General features: G+C 40.6%; 1 protein-coding gene across 2 annotated transcripts; it reads right to left on the reverse strand.

Annotated features, from left to right (window-relative positions):
- Positions 1-17,723: 17,723 nt before the first annotated feature.
- On the reverse strand, positions 17,724-23,079 carry LOC148025128 (uncharacterized). 2 transcript variants are annotated; one of them, XR_015693407.1, is made up of 3 exons: positions 21,769-23,079; positions 21,333-21,617; positions 17,724-20,449 (listed from the first exon to the last, which is right to left on the reverse strand). XR_015693407.1 is itself a non-coding variant. In XM_087694846.1 (2 exons), the coding sequence occupies exons 1-2, from the start codon at positions 22,832-22,834 to the stop codon at positions 21,538-21,540; spliced, it is 1,146 nt and encodes a 381-aa protein (XP_087550972.1). In that variant the 5' UTR covers positions 22,835-23,079; the 3' UTR covers positions 21,201-21,537. The 2 variants fall into 2 exon arrangements, 1 of the variants encoding a protein (XP_087550972.1); XM_087694846.1 differs by lacking the exon at positions 17,724-20,449 and having other exon boundaries at positions 21,201-21,617.
- Positions 23,080-23,418: the final 339 nt, after the last annotated feature.

Here is a 23,418-nt window from a genome sequence, read left to right on the forward strand (position 1 = left end):
AGGGTTAGCCCAAGCCTGGAAGAGCAATGCCATTATCTCCTATTGGCAAGCCTAACCTCGCAGGAAGTGGATGCACTCGGGTTCATCGAAGGAGAGCAGCAAGGACCAAGCCAGGAAAGAGAGGTGGATGTGAACTTTGAAATGGGACCACGTGAAGAAGAGCTTGTCCCACCACCTCCTTCCCTGCAACCTGAAGAGCAGCAACACACAAACACCTATGCAAAAAGAAAGGCGGCATTGAGGAAAAAAAGAAAATGCATGATGGAGGAGACAAGGAGAAAATGGAATGCCAAGGGAGTGAGGGCACCCCAGGCACCTATCCCACCATGTGAAGACAATGCCCCAGCAAGCTTCCACGTCGACCTTGTGATCTGGGAGAAGCAAGAAACGTCCAAGAGCCCCTACGATTTTAACTTCTAGTTCCCCACCACCTTGCGTAGGATCTTTTTTTTAATTAAATAATGCACAGTTTATTTATTGAGAATGAAAAAATACATCTAGAGATGGACATGCATTGCAACATGCTTATCTACATTTAGTGAGCCTATGAAAGGCTACCTTGTACACATGTCCCTTTTTTCTAAGTCTACCTAGTAGAGCAAGTGTATCCTCTTTACACATATTAACTAGAAATTCCTTGCTGAGAGGCCCTTCCTTCTTCATCACCACTCTATTTCTATTCTTCCAGGGTGTGGACAGAACAACAGCCCTTATGATATTCCTCACTTTGAGAGTCTCTTCATCAATTTTCCCTGGATCGCCTAGGAGGGCATCTCTCATTCCTATGCTCTCATTGAATTGTGCTAGCTTCATCATTCTTTCATGCTTTTCCAGGCCCCTCTGGCGGCTCTACAGAACCATAAGAGATGGTTGATCATCTCGGTATGAGTGTAGCATAGAGCACACAATGAGCTGCAATCCTTGAATTTTGCCACTTTATCTCTTGTAGGGAGTTTCTTTGCAACAATCTGCCACAACAACAAGTTCAGCCTTCTACTAGGAGAAACCTTTAGAGCCCTCTTCAATCTGAACTTCCACACCTGGGGGGAGGTGTTGGGATATTGATCCTTCCACTCCTTTGCAACCTTGGAGGCAATGGTCCTGTTGACTTTGACAAAATCCCTCCTCTTCCTCATCTTCCAGGTTGGTTTCCCTTTATGGTTACCAAGACACATCAAAGCCTTTTTGGGACCGACCTTAGCACATGTCAGCCAGTAGTCTTTAACTTCATCAATCATGTGTTGGAGCAAATCATATTCATCTTGGGTGAGACTAAACTTCAGCTGCATGTCCTCCTTGTACATGACTTTGCACTCTTGCTGATTCCAAATGTGTTCCCATCTAACCACGCATTTAGAGGTCAAAGCCTTATTTGTTCTATCTGTGATCCCCTCTAGGATTTCCTTGTTTTTGTAGGCATAAGGACAAGTCCAAATGGACTGCAACAACGTTGTGTTGCCTTTTTTTGAGTCACCTTCCTGCCAATCAAGCAATTTAAGTTGCTTCCTCCACAGCTCAAGCAATTTGTGGACAGTGGTGTGCCTTTGAACTTCATATTGTACCCAACTGCAAGAATCATGTCTTCCCATCCAAGATTCAATCCCTTGTCACCATCAATTCTTGCCATCATAATAACACCTTTGATAAGAATGGCCCAAGGCTCATTAGATTCTAATCGTAGAAGTAGTTTAAAGAGCATCCTTTCAGCCTTGTCCTTTATGGGTTCAAGACCAAGGTCCCCATCAATAATTTCAGTGGTGATACACTCCCAATAGATACTATGCATTCTCTCTTTCCCCCTACATTTCCATAGAAGTTCCCTCTACATCTTGTCCACCTTTTCCCACTGACATTTTGCAAATGGGGTGATAGAGGCAACAAACATCACCGCTGGTGAAAGTATTCTGTTAAGCACCACAAGCTTGGTACCAAAGCTTAAAGGCAGCTTGGCATACTTGGATATCTTGTTTTCAACTTTAGATACTAGCCAACTAAATTTATCCTTGGTGGAAGCACCTAAGGTAAGAGGGGCCTCCAAGTATCTAAACACTTGCCCATGCTTAATCAATTTGCACCCAACTCCTTCAATCCAGTCCAGGGGGTCCTCCCCTCCAAGAAACAGAATCTCAAATTTGTGCTAGCTGATCAGCTCACCTGAGACATTGGCGAACAGCTTTATGGTGTTCAAAAAATCTTCCACATTTTCTTTATAAGCTTTATGATGGAAGAATTATCATCCGCAAAGAGCTGCGTATAGAGTTGTTTCCCATCTGGCAGGGGAAGGCCTTTTAAGAGACCCCTCTAGACCTTCTAGTCAAGCATCTTGAGTAGAGCATCTATGGCAATAGCCAATAGCAAGGGGGCAATGGGGAACCCTTGTCTAACAGACCTCTTGAGATGAAAAGCATGAGACACAAAGCCATTCACACTGGCTTAGTAGAAGCATTAGTGAACAAGGTTGCAATCATACTAACAAACCCAATTCCAAACCCAAGTTTATGCATAACAACCAGGAGGAAATCCCACCTCAACCTGTCATAAGCTTTATCAAGATCCATACTAACTAAGAAAAATTTCCCTTGGCACTCAACAGCATGCTCCATAGCCACAACAATGTTGAGGATAGCATCCTCAATATTTCTCCCCCACAAAAATCCATATTGAGCCCTATGTAATACATCTTTTAGCATGAATTTGACCGTGATAGCCAAAGCTTTGGCTATGACCTTATAGGTTACATTTAACATTGTTAGTGGCCTCGAATGCTCGGTTTTAGTTCTAGCTACATTCTTACAAACGAGCTTGATGAGACCCTCATTGAACTCATCAGGAATCTGACCATCCTTGATGCATTTATTTGCTAATGTACATAGATCATTTCCACAGACAGGCCGCAAAGTTTGGAACACTTCCACAGGAATTCCATCAGTGCCTGCGGACTTACCCCTCTTCATTTTTGACAAAGCAAATTTTAACTCCTGAACTGAAAATGGTCTAGCTAACAAACTAGCAGTTTCAATAGGTACAGCACGCTCAATAGGCTCCAGCATTAACTGCAGATTGTGCTCATACTTTGGGTCCACCACTAGTGGAAGCCCAACAATACTTGAGAGATGTCTAACAAAGACACTAGCAATGGATACATCATTGTTGTGCTCCTCTTCCTCAGCATCCACCACTGAGCAAATAGTCTCTCTACATTGTTTCCGTTTCGGAGCATGGAACAATGCAAGTGTGGGAGCATCATCCTCTATCATAGCCTTGCCCTTTAATTGTATCTTGATAGCATTCCTTTTATTGCTTTCCTCATTCCTCAAATAACTCTCAATTTCATGCAATATCACAACCATGTAATGGTGACCATGTGACACTTGCAATGCATTGCTAACACACTCCCTTGCTTTAACTGCTAGTTCATATTGCCCACGTCTTTCCCTTGCTATCCTCCTACCATGGATTTTGGCCATACCAGTAATAGCATTAAATCCACTCTTGACTCTGACAATCAGGTCCTCAACCTCTTTAGTGGTAGTGCTCCACTGTACATGCATCTTTTCCACAAACCTTTTGTCTTTGAGAAAAGAGCAATTGAAGCGGAAAGGGGGAGGGTTGTGCCTAGCCCCATTGGTCCCTATTAATTTCATAGTTACTTGTATAGGTAGTTGATCTGATGTAGTAAATTCATTGATGTTTTGGTGGTTTAGGTGCAAGCCACCACCACCCATGCGTTGCATAGGCTCTATTGAGCCTGGCCGCGCGCCAATTATTGCCTTCTTGTTTATTGTGCCATGTAAAGGGTGCATTCCCACCACCCGCTGACATCAATGCCAAGTCTACAGCAATATCGAAGTCTCTGTGAAGAGCATCCCATGCAGTTCTTTCTTTAACAAGCATCGTATTGGTCTTGTGAGATCTATCATACTCATGCAAAGTCATGTTCCAATCCCCTACTAAGATGGCATGCTGATGCGAAAGCATGATAGTAAGTTTCTCCCACACATCGGCTCTATCATGAGAATCATTGGGATCATCTTACGTAGGATCTTGCCCATCAAGGTGTTAGAGGAGGTGATTAACATCGAAAGCATGCTCTGATAGAAATGGCTGGAGGAGAGAGAGCAGAATCCCACCTTATGGGCCACTAAAGATGCCAAGGTTTGGCAGAATAAGGTCTTTGAAGTGCCACGGTCTGTGGTGGCTGGCTACGAATATCAACCTAAATGGAGAACAAGGGTATGCAACTCCAACCTGGACACTTGGATGGCCTTTTGTAACACTCAACCATTCAAGTGGAATGACCCAACCTTTATGACTTACCCTCAAAGGGTAGGAGTGGATTTTGACTCCAGTGTCCAAGGCCACTACAACTTCCGTGTAATCTATAAACCTCATTGTACTACCTATGAAGATGCCCTCGTCTTTACGTTAGAGAACTTGTATGATATCCTAATCCAATTCACTAAAGAATTCTCTTCATGCCCTGACCCCACCTTTATTACTACTTGTAATTACCTTAGACTTCTTAGGATACTCCTTAGACAAGACCCCACCCCGCAGGAGCACACCTTTTAATACTCCATTTTGATCCTAATGCTATAGATAGCTACGATGGCTCGACTAGTGATATGAGCTGCTCTATTGACTTCATTTTTCTTAGCTCTTCTAGAGGATATGAATGATAGCCATTTCACCCACTGCAATCATCCATTTCTCTCCACCACCACCCTTCAAGTCCGCCTAAACCTCAAGGGGTATCTCCAAAACTATCGATTCCTTAATAAATCTATTAAGCCCTCATCTCCACTCCACTCAGATGACGAAGACTAACTTTTGTCACAACTATGAACGTGTGCTATAATTAAAAAATCAAAAAAATGAAGAAAAATGAAAAAGAAGAACAAGAAAAAGAAGAAAAAATAGACACTGCAAGTTGCACATCGATCACAGTCACTGCACCTAGGGGTTCTCAAATTAGGTGTGTCCGGTGGCCCCTGTAGGCTAGCTCTGTCCCTAACCCTCTAGCCTCATTTTGATCTCCCACTTTACGCTTAGGGAACATCAAGGATAGGACACACCTAGGGACATAACACTTGCCTATGGTTAGACCTGTCACCCTAAGCTACTCCCACCGCACCTCCCCTATGCACAAACTGGGTCCTCAGGTGTGGGACACATTGAGGGCTTTCCCAAGGTTGGTGGACCCATCTCCCAATCCCACAAGCACCGGCACCACACACTTCATGGTAAGGCAGACACACCCCCAGGTAGTGCACCTTCTTTTCTTTCCAGGTACAAACAAGGGCTCCAACCACCAACTCCAGAGACCCTCATTCATGTAATACACACAACAAAGCAAGGAATGGACACAACAGCCCCAGTCAAAAAGTGAATGAAGAAGCTCATTTAGAATAGCGCCGAAGAAGGCAGCCATGGAGGGGCAACCAATGGATCTATCCAACTTTATCTTCAATTTCAAGGATGGATCCAAACATCTACCTCTCTCCACAGAGGGATCCGTCCAACCTTATCTTCAATTTCAAGGACATAAATCCCTCCAATACCAAGGATCATATCCAACACAAGGGCCTTTCAGTTCCACAAATCCCTCCAAAAGGTCCATAAATCCCTCCAACACCATGTATCATATCCAATGCAAGGGCCTTTCAATTCCATAAATCCCTCCAAAACTAGGACTCATTCCCAATCCAAGGGCCTTCTAGTTCCATAAATACCTCCAACACGGCTTGTATACAAACTCAAAAAGCCACCTAGCTACCCCAGCAACACCGTCTGACTCACCGCCAGCAAGTGCCATGGGACTAGCACTCAACTAGGAGGGGTAATGTTAACCCTCAGATGAACAAGGTGGAAAATCAAATAAATCTAAAGCTAAAGACAAGGCCAAGGAAAAAGTGGAATGGAAGACGAAGGTGCACCAAGGAAAATCAGGAAGCACAAGAAGTGTGAAAAAGTCCTAAATCAAGGAGAGAGGCGCACGAGAAAAAGTGTGATTCAATACTTTTGTAAAAGAGCACAAGGCGCACCATGATTTAGTTTAAGAGCATCGGGCTCTCACCCGTGCAAATTGTAAAGATAGATGGGCAATAGGAAGGAATCTAGGAAGATAAGAGGACAATGGGAAAAAGGGCCTCACGGCCGGCCATGTAAAAAAAGGGATAAGGGGATGACCGCCCAAAAGGGATTTAGGGTTTTGTATATAAAGTTCAAAAGGTGAATGGGAGCTCATTCTTTGGTGTGTGGCAAAGTGAATTCTTCTTCTTCTTCTCTTCTACGCTTCTCTTGCTTGCTTGTGAGTACTTGAGGAAGGGAGTGTGAGGGAGTGAGCGTGTGAGCGTGTGAGAGTGAGGGATCTTGGAGGTGAAGCTCTCCACCATTTTCTCTCTTCTTTTTCTCTTCTCTTCTCTCGTCTTGCACGTGGCTATGGAGGATGGAGCTTGGAGGAAGAGACTTGAGGATGCTTGAGCTTGCATCACGAATTGTGGAGCTATCGAAGTGCTTGAGAGAGGAGGCAACACAATTGGGCATCAAGGTAGGCTCACAAGACTCATAGAGAGGGATAACACGTCGGCTATGTGAGAGGTAGCGATTAGTGCTTGCTTTTTGAAACGCTTGAAACAATAAGTGGTCCATGGGTCTTGGTGGTCACCTTTACAGAGAGGTAGCCATTAGTGCTTGGCTTGAAACACTTGAAAGAATAAGCGGTTCGTGGGTCTTGGCGATCGAGCGTGAGCTCCCAACAATGACATAGGAATGTGCCTAAACCTTCGTCTAATGCATCAATGTGCACATGGAACTCATTTGTTCAATTAGGAGGCTACAAGATAGGGTCTTAAATTAAGCACTATTTTAGGGTGTTAAAAGCTTCTTCACCTTCTAGTGTCCACCCAAATTACATATCCTTTCTAAGAAACTTGTGCAAAAGGGAGTTACCCTTGTTGCAAAGTGTGTGATGAATCTTCTATAACATCCCCCATGGCCTACAAATCCCCGCAACTATTTGAGGTTAAAAGTGTTGTTAGGGTTGTAACCTTTGTCATCTTTGTTGGATCCATTGTGATCCCCTAAGCAAAGACTATGTGGCCCAATAGAACTTCTAAAGAAACTCAAATGATACACTTGTCCAGGTTAAGGAGATCTCATACTCTCTACATTGATTGAAACACCAAGTATCCCTAGTGCTTGGAGAATAGGCTGAAGACACATAATTCATCCAAATAAGCTTTAATAAAATCATGCAAATAATTTTAAAAAGCTACCATCGTCATGCTAGAAGGTAGCAAGACCATTGCATAGTCCAAATGGTATCACTCTATAGGCATAGGTTTCCCATTCTATTGTGAAGGTTACCTTTGGACTGGTCCTCTTTTGCAATTTGCACCTAATTATATCGCGAATCCATCCAACACAGAATAAAGCTCATATCATGCCATTGTATCTAATAACTAATCCATGAAAGGGATAGAAAAATTATCATTCTTTGTTTTGGAGTTGAGATTTTGGAAGTCCACACATATGTGAAGCTTTCCATTCTTCTTAGACATGACCACAATGGGTGAAATCCATTCGTTGTTGGTTATTAGATAAATAACTCTACTTCTAACAGCTTCAAGAACTTAGTCTTCATCGAAGCAAAGTAATTGGGATTCCTTCTACATTGACGTTGCCATATCCACTTAGTATCAAGCACCGGTTGATATGTTGCTAACATATTGAGGGGTCTATTCCCTTTAGATCATTTTAAAACCATGTAGATACATCCAAGTTCTCCTTCAACAAGTCACAGAGGGCCAATAACTCATCTTCAAGAAGACCATTACCCACCTTTAAATGATGCTCAATTCAATTTATATTAATAAAGGTCAATTTCTTCTCACCTTCCACTTCTCTTATGAATATGCCTCACACAACTTTTGGGTGTAAGTTGGACTTCTTTAAGGGAGTTACCTCTTCTTCTGATGCTCCACTAGATTTGGCATTTGTTGCATTGGGCTTTAAGTCGTTTGATGCCCTCGAGGGCTAAAATGGCATAAGGGTTGTTTCTAACATCTCCTTGAGTTGGGACATTTTAGACTAGGTGATTCATCTTTTGCTAATGTATCTAAAAATTCGACATTACAAATAACACCTAAGCTTCTTTGCTTTTGAGGATTTAGTGCTCTTTGGCATGGAACATCATTGTCATCTTTTCTTGTGAAGGGTTGGTGGTCATGGCGATAGGAACCACTGATAAAAATTATACTTTTCTTAGTTCATTTTCAACCACTACTGGCATAGTGACTTCTTCATTAATGTCTATGCATGGATTCCTATTTGTCACTTTTAGACTCATCCTCTTCAATCTCCATTTTGGCCTTCTAGAGGGGCATGGTAAGAGAAGAACATGCTTACTATTTATAACTCTTATTCGTCATTAGTGTCTATGTATGGATTTCTCTTCATCACTTTCATACTCATCCTCTTCAAACTCCATTTTTGCATTCTAGAGTGGCTTGGTAAGAGAAGAATTGGCCTTCTATTTATGAGTCTTCTTCTGTCTTTAGCTCAAAACTGACCATGTAACAAGGGGAATAGTACATACATGTTTTAATCTCCATATGAGAACTCATTTCAAAAGTTACTTCTGAATCCGGCAAAAGGTATTCATCACCCATTGATAAGGTCTTTGCTTCTTTTGGTAATTGGCTTATAGTATCCATTGTCAAGGACTATGCCTTTGTTTTCTTGGGAAGGATTTTTCTTATGATCTTTTCTTCTATAGAGGTTCTATCTTCCATGTCTTCCATTTCTTTCAAAAAATTTGAGGAGACTTCTAGGGAAGTGGATCCATTTCTCTTTGAGAGCCATATAGTTTCAAGTTTACTTTATTCACTCCCTAACCTAAGGTTAGGGTTCCTTTCAACCAATCATTCCTTACCCTTACTTGAAACATCCACGGCCTTCCTAACAAGAGTGGGTGGGTAAGAGCTTCCGTATGAGTTAGGTTTTACCACTAAATATCTAAGTGGTAATATGTTTCTACTAGGGTTGTCTTGACATAAGGGAGGATGCCCTAGAGCCCTTATTTTGCTTTGATCTGTTATTTAAATGAGCCATTGCATTGGCTACATTCCTTGTAGTCCCAAATCCTTTATTGTCACATCTATCATTATGTTTATCGATGAGGAGCCTCCATCAATCAATACATCTACAATAAAGCACCCTTTGATTCATATGCTAGTCTTTGATCCTCAAGTTCAGCTCATTTTCTATATTGGCTATTGAGTTTGACGAGTAATCCTTCAAAATTTCTCCTCTTGATACAATTCCAATGAGATTTTGGGGTGTGTCTGTGCTCACTACATATATAGACTGAGTTGATATAGAAGGGTCTCTGTTTGGATTTTGATTAAGAGTTCATGGTTGGATTGGTTGTTACTAACTCCTGCAATGGACCATTGCTTCTATGGTTGATCCATCATTGGAGATACTGTTTGTGGCCATTATTGGGTTGGAGCACCATACTTAGATACTATAGGAACCTATTGATCAAAGTAGGATACAATCCCTGAAACTAAGTTAGGCTAATACACCACTCTTGGCATCGAGGGAGGTAGAATTCCACTTCTTGGATTCATGGCCAAACTCAACTCTACTTCATCATACAATCTAGCACCTTCCACTACAACTTGCACATTGTTGGTCTTCTCGCTTCCACGAACTTCCAAACCTCTAGTTGTAGCCCTCAAAGGAATACTCCCTTCTAAATTTGTTGTTGTATTATCTCTTTTATATTGACTCCATTCTAGAGAAATAAGATTCGATTCGTTCTTTTGCTAACTGACTTAGATTTATGAATTCTTCTCGCATTTCTCTTTGAAGCCTTCATGCCTGAACTTGGTGAGGCAAGCCTGCTTCATGTCATCTCATGTGCCAACAATTCTTATTAATTATCTTTCATACCTCTAAAACTATGTCCCCTTGAAAGTGGCAGAGAATATTTCTGCCCAATGCTTTGGTGCCATATCATTATTGGCCACACATGCTACCATACACTATGCTACATGAAGATCCTGGTCTTCATTATACTCTCACTTAGAAGTAGGCAATGGGATTATGTTGGTAGAATGATCATTAACATTTTTAGGGTGTATCTAGCTAGGAAGGGGACCTTGGTTTGGTTGAGCCATTGGGACTTCTATAAAGGGTGCCCTGAGGAATGTAAAAGGATTCTTCTCATGCTAATGGCCTTCAATTTCTATCTTCTCGCATACCTTTGGAGACACTCCAATGCTTGCCTCTTCATTAACTCACTTATTAGAGAATTGGTACCACCTAGCTTGTCGCCAATGAAAGGAAATAGAGGGCTTTTTGCCTTCCTTAATCTCTAGAGAAGTCCCTAACCAACATTTCCTCAACTACTTTCTTACAATCTCTAAATTTAGCCTTCATACCACTGCAGGGGTGAAGAAAAGTGGTTATGAAGTTCTCAAAGTTCATGCCCATAGTCATTGTGCCATCATTGTGAAAACATGAGCTTTTGAGGATTTCAATAGTGTAGATCGTGAAGAAAACATGATCCACCAACTTCTAGTGAGTTGCTAATTGGATGAAAAAAAGGTTGCTAGTATACCATGGTCCACATATCCTACTATTAGGATTTCACCAAAAGATTCCAACCTCCTTGTTTTTGTAAACTTCCATTGACCATGACTTCTGAAGCTTCTTCACAATCTCCCACTTGATGTTGTCAGTCAAATTCGTAATGAACACTTCTCCTTGCTTCTGTTCCTTCAATTGTTTCACAAATAGTTGGCTATAAAGGTGCAAGTTTCTTCAACTTTTGTTGACAATCGGAGTGGTCTGTCATTCAATGCTTGCATCAATATGGCATTGTGTCTCCTGAATTAGGGAATGAATATTTTATAAAAAGTTACCTTTACTATCAGTTTTGTCAATTCCTCCTCAATTAGGGCTCCTACCATTTTCCATTACTTCCTTTTCTTACCAATAGTGCAATTTTCTTCCTTTTTCACCCCATTAGAGTACCTATTTGATGGCAGTTGCCCCTAGCTATGCACCAAAATATGGAGCTCTAAGAAAACAGGGAAAGAACTCCAAGAAATTCTATATTGCCACACCAACATGAATTTTCTTAATCTTTTGATAACACCACCCAATAAAAAAAAGAACAAAGAAAACAACTTCATGTAGTATCGTAATACAATTAAAAAAAGAACAAAGAAAACACCACCCAATAAAAAAAAGAACAAAGAAAACAACTTCATGTAGTATCATAATACAATTCTCCCATGGTGATATATTCCATAAAACATATAATCTTCTTCATGTTCATGAATCACAAAAAAAGAAGGAAGTCATCCACAAGCCAAGAGTAAATGGAAATAATCTCATAATGTTGCAATAGTTGTCTTCAACAATGTCTTCATTGTCATGTTCTCTCACAATCTCTCAATCTCTCATAGATATAATGAATTGATAGTAAAAATGACTATCTCTCTCCCTCTCTCTATCACTTTCTCACATGCTCTTAGATAGACAAAAAATAGAATAATTATCATAACCCTATTTTGGTCATGGAGTTACCCTCCAAATGATATATTTGATCTAGAGAGGCACCAAAGCCGCTATAGTGTCCCTTTATAGTGAACTATTGTTATTATCACTTCAAGTCTTTAACTCCAATTTTTAGCTACTATTTTCTTTGCTTGAACTAACTAAAACGAGATTTTAGCCCCCTCTTTCTAAAGAATAAAAACATTCCCAAGCTTCTAGCCCATCATACAAAAGCCATACAAACATATACATAAGGCTATAGAAGTATAGAGGAGCTCAAAGAACCTACAAAAGGCAAATAAAAGGCAATCTAGCCACATAATCAATACAAAGTCCATACTAACCAATCAAAAACCATCCAAATAGTCTCAAATCATAACCAAGTACATTCTTCCATAACTATAAAGCTTCCAAAAGAAGGAAAACAAATCTCAATAGAATCTCACAAAAGTAATTAGTACCCAACATGTATTAAATAGAAGAAGAACATTCTAAATCAAACAAAAACATCAATGAGCTTTCAAAGGAAATTTAACCCAATCCAAACTCATCCCAACACTCACAAAATAATCATAAAAGAGTCAAAACCTGCAGAAGCATGTAGCAACAAGATAAGAAACCTCCAAAAACAACCAAAAAATCAAACACATCAAGCATACAACATTGAAACATTTTTCAACATAGTACTAACCAATTAAAAATGTGGAATGAATTTCAAGAAAAAGTCAAAGAATGTTTCCTTCCACCATAGTTCCATCTTCATGCAAGGCAAATTTGGGCTAACGTATCTTGGCATGGAGGCCTTTGGCTACATTTACTAAAAGATTCTAGCAACATCTTCTTCTTTTGCACATGGTTCAAGAAGTTCCTGAGGACACGTTGCAATGTATGAAGATGGACTCCAATCTACGTCATCCGAGCTAAGCCAATTTCTCTCAAATCTACAACTCTTTGGGTTGTTGTTTCTATGCCCATGATGCAAAGAGAATTCCAAACTATCACCCAATTTTTTTAAGTCAACACTTCAACCAATCCTAGCTCTTCAACAACAATCACAACCTAAAGAAAGCCTTCAATCCTTATCATCCTAACCCCTTTCTACCTAATCAATCCCGAAGCATCCAACCAAAAAGTGGAGTTGAACAAAAGCCTAGAGATAACAAGGTAAAGCCTCAAACTCCAAACCTCAATGCTCAATGCAAAAGATTCAAGCCTACTTGCTATCATCATGGAAAACCAAGTCATTTTAGGGCAAATTGTCAAAAAAGATTCCATCTGATATCAATAATACTACATCAACTCGATTACACAATATTGAGAGGGTACCTTATTACACTCCTTATTGGACTACAGATTCTTTACAATGAGAGGTATCAAATAATGGAAAATTAGATATACATATCTCTTTGCATGCTTTTCTTAACATGAAATGCTAAGTGAAAGATTCTAAAGTTTCTATGTTGTGTGATGGTGGAAGTTTCCATGACTTTAGTTTTTTAAAAGTTAGTTAAGGGGCTTTGCAACTAGAGACTGGTCTTCATTATACAAAGATAAGTGTGCATTTCAAGGCATTAGATGTAAATGGCATGTGGAAAATTAAAGGGTTAGACATCTTTGTGGGTACATGTAAAGAAAAGTGTGCATCTTCTTAGTTGCACATCTTCAATCATCTCACATTATCTTGTGTATGTCTTTTAGACACCAGTAATCTAAACATTAACTACCATACACACACCATCACTTTTGAATGTTAAGGCCAATCTATATTACTTAGTAGCGAGTTGGGAATTGGATTGTCTCGAATTATCAACCACACCAAAGCTAAGCAAGTCCTTAAAAAATAACAAAAGGTGTGCATGATTTTTGTGACTGAAGTTGAACTTTCTGAATCTCTTGCATTAAGCACTTCACGGAAAAAGTTTCTAATTATGTATTAACAGTGATTGAAATACTTGATAAATTTTGGATCTATCCTAATCATTGCCATTTGATACACGTCTCCTAGTTGAAAAGAAAAATAAGACCTATAGAATGTGCAATAGCAATCCTAATTGAGATATATAGCTCAAGCAAACAAGAAACACAAGGCCATTACATTCAAAGAAAATGATTTAATTTGGCCGTGTATTGAAAAGAGGAGATTGAAATCCATTGAAAGGCATCCAAAAATCAAACTAGCTCCAAGATACTACGGCTCGTTTTGTATTATCCATAAGATGTATGATAATGCATTCAAATTGGGCATTCCTCCTCATAGTAGCAGACTTATAATTCATTCCAAATTAGTTTGTTGTTGAGACATGTTAAGGGTAACCTACTAGTAACTCCAATTGTAGACTGCCCGCATTGTTAAAGGAAGACACTGAAATATTAGCACCTAAATTTATCCTTAGCCATGACCAGACCACCAGTAGAAGTCGTAATTAGTACCATAGATATCTAGTTATGTAAAAATTATCAGGTTGAGGAATCCCCATGGATTCACAAACTATTTCTAACTCCCACCTATGATTACCTAATAATTGCCTATCACTCGCAATCACACTAATGTCTACTTTATTTTCATAGCATATCTACAAGTTTGCCACATGAGGCAACACATTGATATTTTGGATTACCTCATTGATATAGTACAAATTTGTCACATGAGGTAGTACTAAAATATAAGCAAATGCAACAACCATCCAAAGGCAATGGTAATAGATTTACTCAAGGCTTTTAGCTAGTCAATTCTTCTAGTAAGTAAAATGGCATTCAAGTGAGGAAGGGTTTTGCACCCTACATCATACACAAGGAAGGGTTTTGCACCAAGCATCATACACAAACCTCATCGATACTTTTTCCTCTCTCTTTCTTTAGACTCATTTCTTGCTTTATATAGCCTTATAATCTTACTCCATTTCTTTGTGATGTTGTTGGCAATAACACGAAGAGACATCATGATTTACAATTATGAATTTGCAAGTTAGAGAGCACTCTTGTCCACATGAAAAGGAAACTCATCAGAGAGATCCAACACTTTAGCATTCATTGGTTGCTTTATATATTAGGCTTGCATGTATGCTTACACAACACATTGTAGGTTGTTTCTATTTTACATGTTTTCCATCTCGAGATTTTATGACAATTGGGTGTGATTGTCTCCCTCATAAAATATAAGCAAATGTAACAACCACCCAAAGGCAATGGCAGTAGATTTACTAAAGGCTCTTAGCTAGTCGTTTCTTTCTTCCAAGAAGTAAAATAGCATTAAAGTGAGGGAAGGGCTTTGCACCACTCATCATACACAAACCTCATTAATACTTTACCCTCTTTCTTTCTTCAATCTCATTTCTGGCTTTGCTTGTTCTTGTAATCTTACTTTATTTTTTTCATGATGTTGTTGCTGGAAATAATAGAACATCATAATTTACAACTATGAAAGTTAAAGGGGACTCCTATCCAAATCGAAAGGAAACTCATTAAAAAAAACCCAATACATTCACATTTGCTCAACTACTTCAGTAATCAAACTTACACGTATGCTTACACAATGCATTATAGGTGGTTTCTATTCCTTATGTATTCCACCTCGATTTATGACAATTAGGTGTGATTGCTTAAAGGTGCATCTTCATGCCAAGTAATGAATGTAAATAAATATGGATATAGTTTAGATTATTAGCACAATGTCTAGAGAAAGGATTCTTAGATACCTTAACCTTAGATCTAACCAATACCTCATTGCTTATTTTATGATAATGTCTTCAAACCATTCCAAAAAAAGGAAACTTTTCATGTGCATGCATACCCATAGGGACAATGTCATTCTTCACAGCTACCACATAGTCACCATCACCAACTCCCCATCCTTCCTTGGTTGCCATGACTCCTCAAAACACTCTTACCGAAACAAGACCTCCAACCCTAGCTACAATTGCCACTACAACACCATCCCAATTTACTACAACTGGCTAACTCTAAAGGACATCTTCTCACACTTGTAGTCCAAGCAATCATATCATCATAACGTGGGGCAATTTGTGTAGAAAAGAAATAGCAAAGTACAACATTGGATTGTTTGATATACAAACAACAAAATACATGTGACTAAATTTGCATTCATAAACATAAAGCAATCCATCCTATGAAATGTGTCAATAATGAAAATTCAATACATTGTGTAGTCCCATTTTTATGAGTAAACCAAGGAGCATGCATGCCTAGTTTGGCAATCAATTTTCTTCAAATCTGTCAAGGCAATTTTCGACCTCTTGATTCTTGCTCCTGTTGCAAGTTAACAATTGTTCATGTCAAGGCAGATGCTTGATTTGCATGTTGCATAACTCTCTAAAATCAACTACATTTGAGAGTTATGACATTATTCCATCACTAGAGGCTTGGCCAAATCCAAGAGTTGATATGTGAAGAAGTGAGGACTGTAGTACTCATGGATAACTTATTTCACTATCATCCATGAGTTTGTTAGCCTTCTTCAACACGATTAGCCCATATGTTTCTTCAACATCTTACTACCCCACTTCTTCAACCTTGAGATGATTGGAATAACTTCACATGCATAGATATTGACACTAATATAGTCCACATTGCAACATGCATCAACCTTTGGGGCATCCTTGGTAAAACCCCTCTCATCTAATTGGACCCATGGCTTCATTGTGCACCCATCACTTTCCTAAGCACAAAGACAAATTGGTCCTAGATTATGCTTGACAATAAATGCAAACTTGAGTAACCTCTACTAGATGTGGGGAAAACTCTAACAATGTGGGTGACAAAGAAGGATTACATTTTAATGCAACTTTGCAACACCACCACAAAGAAAAAAGAGATATATACACCATCACAATACCACCATGATGAAAAAAAAATATGAACTCAAGGGAATTTGAATCCCAAACACACTCATTCATGTGGCTACCAATGTTGTGCGACAAAGAAGGATTGCATTTTAGGCAACTTTGCAACACTGCCACAAAGAAAAAAGAGATTTATACACCATCACAATATCACCATGATGAAATGAAGATCTGAACTCAAGGGGATTTGAACCCCAAACACACTCATTCATGTGCCTACCAAGGAGTTTACCTATAGAACATCTTAGAATAAAAAGAGTACTTTCGGTTAGCTATAGAATATTTTACAATGAAATTCATTACTTCTAATAAATGTGTGATTGACTTCATTATGTGTATGTGTGTTAACCTTTATGTTGAATCAACACATGGACATAGATCCCTTATTCAAATGGTTTGTATCTTTCACCCCTATTTTCAAGCTCATTGCATAATAATTTTGTAACTACCCTTCGTGACTTGAAGACCACCCAAATATACATAAAATGATATAATGCATGACAAATTAAATTATCTACACAACTCCAAGGTTTCCCAAAAGGCCTATAAGCTGTCACTCGCCTCCACCTGTAGCAATCACCTTTCTATTCATCCACCATGCCATTTTTCACTTGCATTGAATGAAAATGTATGTGTTAGTTAACCTTTATGCTGAATCAACACATGTACATTCCTTATTCAAATGGTTTGTATCTTTCACTCCTATTTTCAAGCTCATTGCATAATAATTACATAACTTTCATTTGCGACTTAAGATTAAAGCCCATACAAGTTTACATAAAATGATACAATGCATGACAAATTAAATTATCTACATATCCCCTACGTTCCCCAAAAGGACTCTAAGCCCTCCTGGGCTTCACCTTTAGCAATCACCTTTCTATTCATCCACAATGCCGTTTTCACTTGTGATGAAGAATCTTGTGTGATTGGCTTCCTTATATGCATGTGTATTAACCTTTCTGCTGAATCAACACATGAACATAGATTCCTCATTCAAATGGTTTGTATTTTTCACCCCTATCTTCAAGCTCGTTGCATAATAATTACACAACCACCCAAATTTACATAAAATTATGCAATGCAAGAGAAATTAAATTACCTACATGACCCCAAGGTTTTCCAAAAGGACTCTAAGCCCTCACCTACCTCCACCTGTAGCAATCACCTATCCATTCATCCACAATGCCATTTTTCACTTACGTTGGATGAATCTTGTAAAATGATAAGATCTCTTACAAGCTTGGAATGCAATGCCAATTTCTATAGATTGTAATAGGTACGAATAAAGTAATGCAGATGGCAAGGAAACTTTGGTAATACAATAGAAGCTTGTGGGTGCACGCACCCTCAAACACGAACTTGTATAGATGTTTGAGTTACAATCCACTTTGAGAGAGAGAGACAGAGAGAGAGAGAGAGAGAGAGAGAGAGAGAGAGAGAGAGAGAGAGAGAGAGAGAGAGAGAGAGATGTATGTTAATTCTATCCTCTACAAAGAGGTTATTGCACATTTGCATACATGCGTGCATCATTGATATCCGCCATCTCATTAAAAACAGAGGGAAGTATTATCTAGAGATTGGCAAGAAGGAACCAAGAAGCTTGTTGGCATTAACGACATAATATATTAACCTCAATCTCACATTCTCCACCATATCTGCTACTCCCTCACTCTGCACTTACTCTCCGTGACCCTTCTCGCTACATGCAGGCTGCCATAGATTGCAAAGTCAGCAAATACGGGAGTCATTCGTGCAAATTGGGCCAAAGGGAGGTATGTATTGTCACCTCCATAGTCATGCATTAGTAAAATATAGTTCTGAGCATCAAACAATAGATCATCCATGGGAGTTCTATCCATGGATCAAACAGTGGGTCATCCATAGGAGTTTTATCCACATCAAAGCACAGAGACCTTTCACACAAAGAGAATCTAAGGTCAAACTCCAAGTCGACTCTCTCTGCATCAAACCTTGCGAAGGCTGTGGCGATCGTCTGACACCTTGATCTAGTAAAGCTAACCTTAACCTCAACGCCCTCGTCTGGTGTTTCGACAGCATGAGCCCCAACGTTGCCTCCGTTGTGCTCCTCGACCAAGGTGGCCTCATCTTCCTCAATTGATCGTAAGGTATCCTCTAATTTCCGATTCTCTCGAGAATGGATCGAGCATGGGGCCGCAAAAAGAGTTGGATGTAGTGGTTGGCATAGATGCATTAGGCCGATCCCACACCAGGCCAAACCCCCTGCCCGCCCTCAAAACAGTCGCTCCTTTTATTTACATAGTGGGACTAACCCACTGACTCCTAGGCTCTCACTTTTGCGATATGGCATTCTTGCCAACAACAATTCATTGTATCTTATCCCTCATCAACATAGTAGCTGCTCGCACCCCGGAGTGGCTCCCAACCACTTGGACTTGTTACAAACCCCAAAATCTCCCTTCAACTACAACTCGTGGGCGTTATTCACCGCAAGCAACAGTAGAACCAAGGCCACAAATTATTTTAGACAATATTTTGAGATCCGTCTTTACGCAAAATTCGATCTAGTAAAAAGTTTCTTCATATCCATTCCCCAAGTACAGAACTGTTTATACCATCACCTCACAACTTGCAAACTGGAAAAACATTAGATTTATCGCAAAAGTGATCTGCACATATGCATTCGCAAAGCGTCCACTCAACTATTGTGAGACTGATTGCTCGCCCAAAAATGACCTTAAGTACGAGAAAGATTACATGTATACTAAAACATCCAATGTCCACACATGTTCACATCCACTAAATTTTTAGCTTTAGTGACCATTTCATCACATCTACCCTTACACATAGCAATCTGTCACAGCAACAGAACGGATATGACCAACCTATATTACATTCTAGAACACTAATCCATACTCAGAAGGCGCCTTGTATGTCAAAGTAATGCAACTACCTATATGAATTGGCAAAGATCAAAGCAATGCCACAAGAGCGCATTAAGAAATCTAAATAAATGTCAACAATTCTCTTTGCTTTCTCTGTGCTTACTAGCAGGCATGTTGTGCCTATGCCCTACCTTTTGCCAGAGCAAAAAAAAATTGTTTTTATGCTTTGAGAACACATGGGACGACTAAAACAAACCGTTTCAAATGAGTAAGGAAAATGAATCTACAGTTGCAAATGTTCAAAAATGCAGAAGTACTGCTAGTCACCGATGTGACTGCACCTACCTTTCCATGCTGGCATATGTACCACAGTTAGTTGATCAACTACTTACCAAGGGAACTTCAGTTGTCAGCAATCTGGCTCCAATTTAGAATAGGTGATCAACAGTTTAGAAAACAAGTCAATCACCTAGTTGCAGATGGCATAACAGGTTACAGCAGAAATCAAATCCTAGGCAAACAGCTAAACAGACTGGCAAGTTTACAAACTTCAAAAACCTGCACTGCCATGACAGATAATGCAAGTGCAGACTTGGAAAAATACTTAGAAACTTGGTATTTAGCCCCTGTGCGGCATCCTTGCCTCCTGATCCCTCTACACTCCATTCAGTGAGAACTAACGTCACAGCAGTTTTCCTCCCATGCAGCTTCCTCAAACCCTGACAACACGGGCCTCTCAGCTGCCTCACATGATTACTTGGGCATGGTTCTTTCTTAGCAATTAAATTCAATAAGACAACTAAACAGCAGAAGGTCTCCAGCTCACCCATCATCGCACACTACTGCCTTCACTTCACAATATAGAACTAGACAAAAGCAAGCAAGAATGCCTAGCAGTGTGTGTATCATCACTGAACAAAAGAAAGGACTAGCTCAAAGCATCCAATTGGCCTTCTGAACAGACAGCCAAGGACAGTCAAATCACTGAACAACAGATGCTCTTGCTCCTCCTGGGGCCCAGGACATCTTATCTGAAACTTCCTTCTCATATTGATATTTGTGAAGGTCCAAGCTTTGCTGCATCTACTCGACTTCTGCATTACTTGAGAGACTACAGTTTAAGACTTCACCGCAGAGCTGATCACCTGCCTGTAAACAACAAAAAAGTAAGATATACCACTTATAAGCAAGAAAGCCTTAAAAATTGCCACAGCAACCCTGAAATGTTCAATAATAAGTAAAAAATGGCGTGCCCCGCTTTGGCTACTCCAAGAATAAGCCCACAACGTGTAACAACAGCCGCAGCAGCCATATCAGAGGCTCTCATGTAGAGAGGAGGGTTTCTGGGACCCACAAAACCTGCTATCAGGAGAGAGGAGGGTAGATCCAAGAAGTGTCATCAGTGACACCTCCATATTGTACTGTGCTACAAGGTTCTGTAGCCGCTCTTTCCTCCCCTTGACTCTCCAAATGTAAAAGCCACTATAGGAAATGCCAAATAAAAACAAGGACTAGAGGAGAAGACTTGCCCCAGTAGGACATAACAGTCTGGCTTACCAGCAGTACCACAACTAACTATATCCACTTCATGAGGACAGATATTCTGGGCACTTTACATGTTGACTTTGCTCAGAAAGCAAAGGAAATTCGAAAGACACATTGTAGGCTGCAACAACAGCCTCATAGAGCCACTACTACTACATCTCTCTAAGGAAAAGTAAGGCAGACTGCATACCGAAGCTTGAAAACTTACTGTTGTTCCCCTAAAACCCCTTGCATTTTGTTTAATGAAATGAGAACTCAGATATATATCAGCAGTAAAAATTAATAAAATGTCTACATAGAGATGATATGTAGATACTTTTATCCAGCAGTCATGACAATAAATTGTGGGCATATAAAGAGCATCAATAACATCAGTTAGAAGTAGAACTTTCAATAACGGAAATGAAGAAATTTCTTACAAATGTCAGATTGAGTCATTTATAACAAAAAGAATCACCAGAAAGTTAGTAGCACATATCCAGTATACCTGGGAGTTAGGCTTTTTTTAAAATTTAGGATTGCTTGGCTTGCTAGTCGGATCATAGATACTAAATCAGATACGGTCCTTTTCATCCACCAATAGACAATTACTACCTATGAGCACATCCTTCAAACTGGTAGCAGATTCCTTGCACCTAACTGCATATCTAGCTTTCCCACTTCATTGTGTCCATTGTCATCATGAGATGGTTCTAATATCCTTGTTTGATTGAGCAAGCCACAGCCTGAGCCCAATGCCGTAACCTTGTCTTCACCTGGCTGGGATGGTCACCTACATGTTAAAAAGAGTATCAAACTTTGCATGCAGTTACAAGGCATCCAAATAAAGACAGAAAAGACACCAAATGTTTCTCTCTCACACATGTGCAGACTATCTGCAATATGACTCAAGATTTAAAAGATTCAAGGCTTAAGTGATTTACCAGGGCTTGACACACGCCAATTGTCATTCAGAGGGCTGCCTGCGCTACCTGCACTGCTAGTTCGAAGAAGTACATTCCCATCGAGAGGAGAAACAGGGGAAGAACGGCCCTTTGAATCCACTAAATTGCGATTGATGGCATAATACAGTTCCAGGGCAGGCAGTGTGCTTTTCAGGTTGCAGCTTTCATCATAGCTAAATCCAAAGCCTAAGTCAATCGAGCCACGAAGCTCTTCCATGTCTTCATCTGTCAAGCTTCTGGTCCGGGTTCTAGGGAGGTGCTTTGCATGAGGGCGCTGCCACGCCTTCTTCCTGAACCCAGGCACCCGCTTGCTTGCTTCTCCGGGGTCACTGGCGACATCATCATTGACGTATCCTGAAAGGTCCTCCGAATCTGCTTCATAAGCACCGTCGTCCCCATCATCATCCTCTCCAACATCAATCTCATCATCCTCAGGTAAATACAGCTCTCTCTTGCGTTCCCAGGCTTCCTCACGGTCGAGATCCGTAGAGAAAGACCTTGCTTTAAGCTGCTGAAGGCTCCGGTGATGCAACTTTGACTCGATGAGGGCCGCCTTGTCATGGCTTATGTACACAGGCAAGGCCCGGGTAGGTGAGTCCAATGTGCTCTTCCCTTCCATGGCAGTAAGATCATCAGAGCAAATTCCTGCTGCATTTCCGTGACGGTCTGTCCTGTAGTTCGCAACTTCAGCAGAGAGCATACCTGCTAACGCCATGACATCTCGCGCACGGTTCAAGCTGGATTCAAGCTTGGCAGGAGCTTCCGCAGAGAGGCCACTGCGGCCGAGGCGTGGGGCGGTCTTGCAGCGGCTGGAGTGGGACATGAGGTCACCAAAGACGTCGCCATGCTTGTGGCGGAAGGAGCCGAAAGCCGCGAAAGGCTTGAGGGCCTGGGAGGACCAGGCACCGAAGTCACGGTCATCGTCCGAGGATGAGGATGAGGACGAGGACGAAGAGGAGAGGGAGGAAGAAGGGGTTTGGTACTGCTCGGGGGGGTCTTCCGCCTGGGGGGGCGGGGTGAGAGAGGGAGGGTCTCTCTTCTTCATTCCAGGATGGAGGGGCTCTGCGCGAGAGCAGAGGGAGACAGAGACGCGAGACGGGGCTTCTTTCTGTACAGCGAATGGGGTGCTGGGGGTGACGTGAAGAGTAGAGGGAAGGTGGGGGGAGAGAGAGAAGCTATGGCGGAAGCGACCCTGTGGTTGGAGACGAGGCCTTGGCCCCCTTCCCGCAGGAAGGATGAAATTCAATGGCTGTGAAGGGATTTGAGCCTCTTATAGCATACGAGAAAGAGAGAGAGAGAGAGATGATCACCTCGATGCGCACTTTCTCTCTCTCTTTCCTTCTCTCTAGAGTCTAGACTCTCTCTCGCGTGAACGACTTTATCCTTGTTCTTATGATTTTTCCCCGTTTTCTTAAAAATTATTAGCGATTGACCGACCGCTTTTCTAAACGCCCGAGCTTTCGAATCAGATGTACTATAAAGACGCATTATTTTTCCATTATTGCGCGTTCCACCATTCTAAAAATGTTTTTTTTTCCTTCCTTGATGGCACAACTTGCGCGATCCAATTATTGCTGTCTCATCAAGAGCTCGTTCCCACGCTTACGAATCGTTCTTCGACGAACCCAT

The sequence above is a fragment of the Lygodium microphyllum genome, chromosome 15, assembly GCF_053477565.2.
Source record: "Lygodium microphyllum isolate KBCC chromosome 15, Lygodium_microphyllum_v1.1.10, whole genome shotgun sequence".
In the NCBI taxonomy this organism is placed as follows: domain Eukaryota; kingdom Viridiplantae; phylum Streptophyta; class Polypodiopsida; order Schizaeales; family Lygodiaceae; genus Lygodium; species Lygodium microphyllum.

Coding starts and splice junctions, on each gene's coding strand:
- LOC148025128 (XM_087694846.1), bottom strand. CDS start 22,834: ATGAAGAAGAGAGACCCTCCCTCTCTCACCCCGCCCCCCCAGGCGGAA. Junction 21,618..21,768: donor TTGGCGTGTGTCAAGCCCTG/GTAAATCACTTA, acceptor TTTAACATGTAG/GTGACCATCCCAGCCAGGTG.